The 9,896-nt window shown below is 37.4% G+C and overlaps 1 protein-coding gene across 1 annotated transcript; it reads right to left on the bottom strand.

The window, feature by feature from the left end:
• Positions 1-3,213: 3,213 nt before the first annotated feature.
• LOC137738857 (homeobox-leucine zipper protein HDG11-like) lies at positions 3,214-6,827 on the bottom strand. Its single transcript, XM_068478331.1, has 10 exons — positions 6,712-6,827; positions 6,132-6,249; positions 5,835-6,026; positions 5,286-5,735; positions 5,075-5,176; positions 4,777-4,983; positions 4,320-4,488; positions 3,939-4,207; positions 3,766-3,855; positions 3,214-3,567 (listed from the first exon to the last, which is right to left on the bottom strand). The coding sequence occupies exons 1-10, from the start codon at positions 6,825-6,827 to the stop codon at positions 3,214-3,216; spliced, it is 2,067 nt and encodes a 688-aa protein (XP_068334432.1).
• Positions 6,828-9,896: the final 3,069 nt, after the last annotated feature.

The raw sequence follows: 9,896 nt of genomic DNA, 5'->3' as shown, positions 1-9,896 counted from the left end.
AGCATGATCTATGTTTACTAGGGTTGATAACTCAAAGTGTTACTTCAAGATCGGTGATCACGGATGTTTCATATAACTTCGTAAAAGAGAGAGTTTGCATAGCAATCCCGACCTTGGAGGCTTCCATCTGTATGTATGATTGTTCACATGCATGACGAATACTCGAAGGTAAGTTCGTCTCTTTAACCATATAACTAGATCTACATGTTAAGTAGTGCTGAGTATATGCTTGTCAAGCAAATGGGAAAAGGCCTATTGATTGCGATTTCTTATTTGTTTGTGTAAATTGCTTTGTTTTATGCACTTTGGATGTAACAACTCAACCCGGTTTTATTGGAACAAAGGGGCTATTTTCATGAAACTTCATCTTGGGCTAGATCTTTTTCTTTTAAAAATGGTTTTTGGGTCTTAATTGGCGAGCCCAAAGGGCCCACCCCCTGATTTGTGTCTCACGGCCTCTCTCTCTCTTCTCCCTCACTCTCCCTTATCTCTCCCTCTCGACTCCTTGCAACTTGCTTCTTCCCTCTTCCCCGAAAACACACACACAACAACCATCACCACCACACCTGGACTGTGATCTCGAAACCCCTAAGCAAGGGAGTGCTCCACCGTGGCAGTCACGGTGCTTAATTCCCTGACGAACTCCGGTGACTTTTGAGGATTTTCCGACCTAGGTAAGCTTCGAGACTCCTTTGATCTTCCTTCCTTGTAGTCTACATTACTTGTGAGTGATTAAAATGGCTTGGGTGAAGGTTTTAGCACAAAAAACAACTCGAGGGGCATTTTCTAGAAATCTGGAAATTCCAAGCCGTGGTTATTGGCCATCTTTCAGGCCATTTTTCGGCCAACTCTGGCCACCACTTGGTATGAATCTCTTCTCCACATTCCTAACTACATTTTGGCTTTTGAATCACTTAATTTGGTTAAGTAACGAAGAAGTTACGAAGCTTTGAAAATTCCCAAAACCTTTGGCCAAAAACCCAGTTTTCCGACGAGCACCGCCCCTTTCGAGGCATTTTCCAGCCAAACCACGACGAGTTGGCCGGCGTGCAGGGTATCAATCTCTTCATCTCATCAAGTACTACAACCCGTGACCCTTTTAAGCCCAAACCCAATTAATTACCCCAGGCCCTTTTATCAACCCAATTCCTTAACCCATTAACCTAGATACCCAAAACCCTTTAGGCCTAAACCCCTTAGCCCATTTATCTAAACCCAACCCAATTTCCTAATTCTAAAACCCAACCCAAAACCCTAAGTGAACTAAGGCCTTTGGGCCGTGTGAAGCATGGACCCAAGCTCAAAAACCCTAGGGCCCTTTGGCCCAAACCGTCAAGCCCATCAGATGGAATATTCCTGGAATATTTTAAGGAATATTCTTGGAATATTTCCTTGTTGACTTTTACGAAATTTACCCAGGACCCTTCTTAGAGTAATTCAACGTCCTGAATCTGTTTCTGACTTTTGTTTTCCCAAATTCAATTGTTATATTAGAGTTTTATTAATAGGACCCTTTATGTGCTTAGGGGCAATTATTGTGGCGTTTCTATCTTCACTGGTCTGCGCAGCTTTCGACAGTGAAGTATTGTGAGTGGACCCCTTCTAAAAATACATGTTTTAATAGTAGACATGCATACATGAAAAGCAGGATTTAATGATTACGTTTTAGGAGATAACATGCTTATTGAGGCTAATTTGAGTTATTACTATTTTTCCTATAACCCGTGTTCTTTATAGAATATCTGATTGATGACGATATAATATTTAGAACATGTTTCGAACACCTGTTTATAGTATGGATGATGGATGACTTTATACTATAAAGTTGCTTTTCAAATATATATATATGTTCAATATGTTCAATGGTTTTGTACTTACCTAGTGGTCCCTATTCCACTACAGGGCGAGGGATAGATTTCGTCCCGAGCGACGGTTACAGTGTTGGCATAGGGCCTGCAGATGGTTTTCCTCTGGCTATTAGCACAGGGACGGGGAGTTGGCACGAGGCCTGGAGGTGATTTTCCTCTTGCAATTGGCACAGAGACGGGGAATTGGTATGGAGCCTGGAGGGATATTGGACATTCATTAGTGATTACGATATATACGAGATATGTTTTGAGACATTGCATAGCATGCTAGGTTTCGGAAAACCTATTTTGTTTATCATGCTATATGTGTTTTCATAAAACCTAAGGGTTAGTGTGTTGATAACTATTTTATTATATATATATATATATCAACTTGGTCCACTCATATTTGTTTTGCGCACCCTTCAGGACTAGAATCGGCATACAATCCCGGTGTCAAAGCAATTCTGCAGCAGCATCTTCGAGTCATCCCGGAGTAGGACCCATTCTTTTATTCATTCAATTTTTATATAAATTCTTTTAGTGTTCTACATTAGATGTGTGCTTTGAACACGTTCCTGAAATGCATATTCATTATATTTTAAATTTATAAGTCTTATTTATTTCTTGTTCTCAGCATTTGCATTCAATAAATGGCTTTCGTCACCCTCGGGTGTCGGCTAGCACGTACCTATCTTGGTATTCGGGAAATATCGGGATCAGGGCGTGTCATTGGATATACTTGTGTCTAAGAATTCTAACGAGGCCGTAACGTTGATGATTGATCCCTCAAAAAACCATAATTAGCAATTATATGGGTTTGTAGCTCAAGTAGTTAAAAGAATTATCCTACCCTCAAATTTATACACGGCTTACATAGTTTCATTCATCTAGTGACCATTATTGCTTTGTCATAATATTGTGTGTTACATGAGTTTATAGTTCCAACAAGGCCTTGTCAAAGTGCAGGTATGCTAATCTGCAGTGCACCAACCCTAAACCATGAACTCTAATAAACCCGAACCTAATTAAAACTCATTCCGGCTAAAACCGCATAAATCCGAACCAAACCCAAATCTGAATTGGGAAAGTTGGGTTAGGGTTAGGTTGAGCATCCAATCCGCCCAACCAACCCGAGTTGAAACGCAATGTTAACAATGAAAAACTTCCTAGTTTACAGTAGCAAAATAAAAGCAAAATGGCAACCTTAAAAAAATATAAACAAAATGAACAAATTTTGGATGAACAACAAATCTTTCCCCATAAAAATACTGGATGATCCAAACGAACTTTCAAAACGAGTCTTAAAACAGTCACAGAAATAAATTTCTTAGTCTTATGACACTAGTTTTGTTCTTGGCATATGTTAATCCAAGCCAGAACAGTTGAGGGCAACTCTTATTTTTTCAACGTTGGAACTTATAAGAGTATTGACAGTTGCCACTAACTCCGTGTTCATCTGCTTTGAAGTTGTGGGGCTGGAAACCAATATGTGGAAAGCCACTGTAAGAAGTGAACCACATGCACCCCCCATTTCAGGACGACCATCGCGGGATATCATAAACCCCGATGGGAGTATGGACATGTTAGAAGAGTCTTCACCACTTACTGCTACATTGAGAATTTGCATGTCAACCGGAGCATATATGATAAAGGATCCAAGAGGGTCTATGTAGCACTCTTGAAGAATCAACATGTTGTCCTCCGTCGGGGTGAAAGGCTGCTCAATACAAACCATTCCAAACAATTAACCTAAACCGTTTATAAGGCATTAAACTTAACTTAGTTAAAATGAACACCATAAGACTGATATGTTTTCCTCAAACTTCAAACTAGCTATAGTTCAACTCCTGTTTCTGGACTTTTCTTGTCAAAAAAGATTTGTGCAAGTAAAAGTTGAAGAAGGAAAGAAAATTACCCGAACGATGGATATACGATTTTCGGGATGAGTTCCTGTTGAAATGTAGGCAATCTCATGCACTGGATTTCCATTAGAGAGAACATCCCACTGAGAAAAATCAAATAGGGCATTACTACTTGTAAGGTCATATTTCAACATTTAATTACTGATAAATCAAGATATATATAGACCTGAACTCTTGTTTTCTCATCTTTGAAGAAGTTAAGGATCGTTTGCGTCGACAAAGGAAGCCAGAGAGAAGTAGCAACACTGACGATCGTGCCATGCGGTTGTCCTATTTCTGTGCTTGTATGAACAGAGACTTGAATCCCAGTATCGTCAACTTCTGACAATTGGGGGAAGTCAAGATTTCCCGCCATGCTCAACATTCCACAAAAGTTCTTCACCATCCTCTGGGAAAGCTTCATTAAGCTTCTCTTGCCTTCAGGCAAAGTAACCACTAAAAAATGGAAAACATGTTCATCAAAACTCAAAATTAGGCTCCTCTTGCCATCTTTGTATTATTACTTTCTAGTTTTGGAAAACATAGGGGGCGATTGATGAAAACTTACCTCCTCCAAATACACAACCGTTCATTAAACAATGGAATCTCTCACACATCTTTTGAAGAGTAACAATCCATCTCTCAGCTCCATATGCAACACTACTACAAATTAGATCTCTATAGAGCCGATGAGTTTGTGTCTTGTCATCAACCGCCATATGCTCAATCCAAGTAATCTATAATTTTCCAACTCAATACTTAAAAACGATTCTACCAACTAAAAACAAACCAGAAATATTGTACATGAATGCTTTTTGATGAAGCCTGTAATGCCATGAAATAATAATCGTGTACTATCTACTTGTGATGTTGATATGTATTCTAAGTAACCATTGATAATTGATGCTAAAGTATTTATAGCTCCAGGTATTCTCTTGGCTTTTCCCCTTTAGATTACAAGCATATCTCTGCCCTAATTTATCATATAGACCTATTTATATGGTTGAAGATTAGATGAAGCAAACCTTGGAGTATCCGTTATGCATGTCTTCTATCATGCATCCAGAAGGTAGCCTCCAAGATTGAGGCTGTCTCACAAAACTTCCTTTTGTGAAGTTATAGGAGACATCAGCGATGACCCAAGTTCCTAGCTCAATTTGCTGACAATGGCGAAGAAAGTAGAAATCCCGCGGCAGTACCAAAGGTGAGAGAATGTGCATTTCTTCATACATCTGCATTAAAAAATTTGAAATGTATGAATAATTGTGAAAAGATATAGGTAAATAATTAGTATACTTAACCAAACAATTGCTTTTTATGTACCAACTGCAGGCAACCACTCCGATTTCCTATCATTCCACTTTCGAGAACTTCAATTGTCCTTGCTTTTGTTATGATTGTAGGAAAGAGGTCTTCCCATTTATTCTGCAAAACGACGCAGGTTTTTCTTAAACTTCTTTAATCTTTGCAGCATTTTAAATTTTGTATGTCAGTATATAGGAAATAATGAAAAGTACCGAGTTATAGAACTAACGAAATCTAAAAACATGTCAACCAAGTATGCTGCACTAATGTGCACTACTCCTGAATCCTTCGAAGACTCGACACGAGCACAAGAGTTTCTGAAGTGATTGGCTTTTGGGAACATCTTATCGTAGTTGTCCCGGTTGAGGAGATATCTGCCATCAGTTGGGGATTTCATCCACACAGGCTTGTTGATCTGGAAAAGCTTGATCAGTTCTTCCATGGCACTGGCTGCAATGTCTTTCATGAGTGCCTTTTCCATTTTAACATTTTCGTTTAATTGGTAAGCTATTGCGGTATTGGTTAGATTGAGACCAAGAGGTGGACTTCTGGCGATCACATGGTTCAAAGAACATCCTGGTGATAAATTTTGCGACGATCCAACTACTGGCGCCAACGATTTAATAAGTGATAGTGGTTTCCCTTTATACTTGGAAAGAAGGTTGGCTACTTTGTCATGCTGCAAAAAAAAAAAATGTATGCCAATCAGACATCATTGTTATGAATAAAAAATTATATCAAAGGTATGATAGAATGTATTTATGTTCCAAATATTTACCTCTTGTTTCAAATAGGCATTCTCCTGTCGAAGTCTTTGTAGATTGAGTTGTCGCTCTTCTTCTGGAATCGATGCACCACCACAAGTTGGGCAAACGACATTCTTTAAGGTTTCTCTCATTAAACAGTTTTCACGACGAATACTTTCATTCAGTTGATGAAGAGCAATGTTTTCTGCTCTTTCATTTTGTATCTGAAAAGTACCATGTAAAGAACTTTCAACCTAACAGATTCAGTGTAAAGTAAGAGAGATGGAAAAAAAAAAAAAAAAAATCTAACGTTTGTTCAAATGGAGAACCTTGTTCTGTGTTCTTTTGTTTTGAAACCAAAACGTGATTTGATTTGCGTCAAGCCCCAACTCCCTACAGAGTTGTTCACGTTGGTCGTCATCGGGGTGGGTGCAATTCCTGAAAAATCTACACCCAAAGAACCTCGTTATCATCGAAGATAAAGTGAAAAATAAAATAATATATATATATATGTGTGTGTGTGTGTGTGTGTGTGTACATGTGCAGTTATTTCTTTTACTTTGTGGTGAATCAGATCATATCAGGTGATAAGAGCTCATAAATCAAATTCAACGAATTTCATATAGAGATTAGAATTTAAGCAACATCCCTTATAAATTCAAAAAAGTATCCTGTGTATATGCAAATATAGTAGATTTTTTTTTATATAGGAAAATGATCTAATTTCATACTCAATGGAGAAAGAAAAGAAAAAATATATATCCGTTTACATTTTTTTAACAATCACCGGAAGTTGAGAAAAATATAAATAAAATTAATCATGCATGTTTTGGTCTTTAAAAATTTAGAACATGAACATAATAAAGTTGAGAAAAATATAAATAAAATTAATTAGAAGTTAATTGTTACTCTTCGAGTCGTTGTATCTGCTCAAAAGTATGACGTTGAAACTTCTTGTTCTCCCTGCGGGAACTCGATGCTTCATGTCCATCACCAGAAGTTGGATGATTTCTGGGCAGCTCCATTCTCTTCCACACCAAGCAACCACAAAGCCACACAAAATAAATGTTTTTTTTCTTCTTTCTGAGACCACAAAAGAGATACACGAACACAGACACAAGCGCACGCGCACATATATAGTATGACAATTAATTCATATAATCCATCCAAACAATATACGAGTTCAAATCCTCTGTACCTTTTTTGTGTGTGACATTTCTATGATATTTATTATTGATTGACATGTGTTAAGTTTATGACAACATATATAAGGAAAGTTAAGTTTATGGACATGTGTCAACCAATGATGGAGACCATAGAGAAGGCGCACACAAAATGAGTGCAAAAGATTTGACCTCACAATATTCAAATTAAATAAAAATGTATATGGATTTATGTTTTTTTTTAACAAACGATATATCTACACTAAGGGGCAGATGATAGGCTTAGCCTAATAATGAGCTAGCCATAATGTGGTTCAAATTCGTCTTTGACGAGAATCGAACTTAAGACCTCTCACTTATAAGTGAAGAGGACTATTAGCTACTAGATCGTAGTACTAAATGGCGTATATGAATTTATGTTAAGGTCAAATAAGGACCCCAAATTAATACCAAATAAACCCAATCAAGAAAGAGATGTATATGTTAATTTGCATTTTATGGTTCTGAGTGGTTCTAAATTTCTTTATTAATTTGTGTGAAATTTTTTTAATTTATTTTGGTTTCACATTAGAGTACTTAATTCGTAATTAACTACACAAAGGAACAACTAAAACGGAAAATGATGAGGTCAGCGAGAATCCAAGGAGCAAACAAAATGCCAAATGTATTTTGTTTATTCACATTACTTTCCTTACTTCCCTACCAATTGGCAAAACTTGCTAAAAGTCACTGATGCATGCTTGAAATTCCTCTGAGACAGCATTAATTATGAACAAAACTTTTTTCGCAAAGAAATGAATTCTTCTTTTCTTTTCTTTTTCATTTTTGAATGGATTTTTTTTTTAATCTATACATTTTTGAGGGAAAGAGAGGATTCGAAAATTGCTACATGAATTTATGAGAAGGGGAGTTTTGAAGTCGAGATGCATACGTAGAACCACAACTCCTTATCTACTTAGATATCAGAGCACATGCAATTTATTTTTGTCACTACATTTGAAAGTTTTACTTAGCCAAATTATCTCAATATTTACCAATTAATAACTCCAAGTTCTGCATGTGGTAAAATATTCTAGTATATAGGATGTTAAGTTTTCACCCATATGTCCCGGTTCGAAACTCCTACTCCCTTGAATTATTGTAATAGTTTCCAGTCCTCTCACTCCCTTAATAATAATAAACAAAAAAAATTAAAAATAACTCCAAGTGATACACCCCAATCCAAATATCCAAATGACACATGAATGGCACGTGCGAGCCAACACTCAAGAGTGACGAAAGCCCTAAATATGTGAACCAACAAGAAGGATAGAGAACAAGCAAGAATATAAGAGAGCCTATAATCCAAACATCGAATAATAAACAGAAATGATACGGATTATGCAAATGCTAAGTGACAATGATAATGATGCAAATCACACATGAACAAAACAGAGAATCCAACGATTACAAATCCGAAATAAAAAGATGCAATATGTCCAGAGCATACCACTAAACATATGTGATAAAGAAAGGTAAGGCATCAAGTTACAATTATTAATGAAAGGAAGCCATACGCAAGTGGAAGGACACTAGATCACTAGTAGGGAAATACCTCTATGCTTGGGTCGTACTCCTCATCACTATGTCTTGAGGGGGCGCAAAATCAAAAGGTGAGTGGACCATAGTTTATATTACTACTAATAATATATGAAAACTAATTTCTTTTGGAACATACTAACCCCCTGTTTTGAAAACACATATATAATACCACATAGTAGGTTTTCCTGAAAATCCTAGCATGCCATGAAAAACGTTCATAAAACATGTGTGTATTAACCAATGTGCAGAAATGGTAGTATCGTCACTCGAAGGCAAATCCGTAAAACATCAGTAATTCACATAAGTGATGTACTCAACTAAGGGTATCATGGTCGTCTGAAGGTAGTACATGTCCATCACCCGAAGGTGAAGCTGTACGACACTGGGTTACGCCAGTGAAGAAATCATGGTCCATCACCTGAAGGTGAAGCTGTACGACTCTGGGTTACACTAGAGAAGAGATATATAACATCACACACCGACATTAGCCCCAGGCTAGTGAAGCTGGGGGTATCATCATAATCACCTGAAGGCAGTACCTGTCCATCACCTGAAGGTGAAGCTGTACGACATTGGGTTACACCAGTGAAGAAATCATTGTCCATCACCTGAAGGTGAAGCTGTACGACTCTAGGTTACGCTAGAGAAGAGATATATACATAAACATCCTCAACTGTGTCCAATGGCCATAGACATCTACATACCCGTGTTGTGTGGATATGTTGTATGATAATCCACTAGATAAGCACCGAAAACATATCTCGAAAACTCCTGCCAAATCATCTGAGCTCAAAAGCTCAAAACCTCGTCTCATAAATCCATAATAAGTCATATCCGTAAATCCATGGAATCTCATATTCGTAAATCCGTAAAATAAGTCATATTCGAAATCCATAGAAATTCATATAAGCAAATCCAATAATTCATAATTGTTCGTAAAACGTAATATTCGATAAAGCATAAATATTCCTTAAAAGCAATGTAAAGAAATCATAAATTCTCCGTAAAACATATTGCAAAACATGCTCAAATCATGAAATATGATATGCATGCTAGGCTAATATTTTATAAAAACATGTAAGTTAAGAAGGGGTCCACTCACAGGTATTTCATTCCCTGATAGGCGCTCGATCTAGCGAGGATGGTGTCTCTTCTCTGGCCTAACCCAGAGTCGTACAGCTTCACCTTCGAGTGATGGACCATGATTTTCTTCACTAGCATAACCCAGTGTCGTACAGCTTCACCTTTGGTGATGGTTATGCCTTCAGGCCGATATGATACCCCTAGTTGAGTATACTATTGATTTGAGTTACGAGATTCACGGATTTGCCTTCGGGCGACTATTACTAT

Source organism: Pyrus communis, chromosome 7 (assembly GCF_963583255.1).
Source record: "Pyrus communis chromosome 7, drPyrComm1.1, whole genome shotgun sequence".
Lineage (NCBI taxonomy): Eukaryota > Viridiplantae > Streptophyta > Magnoliopsida > Rosales > Rosaceae > Pyrus > Pyrus communis.
This window is presented reverse-complemented; position numbering and strand designations above follow the sequence as displayed.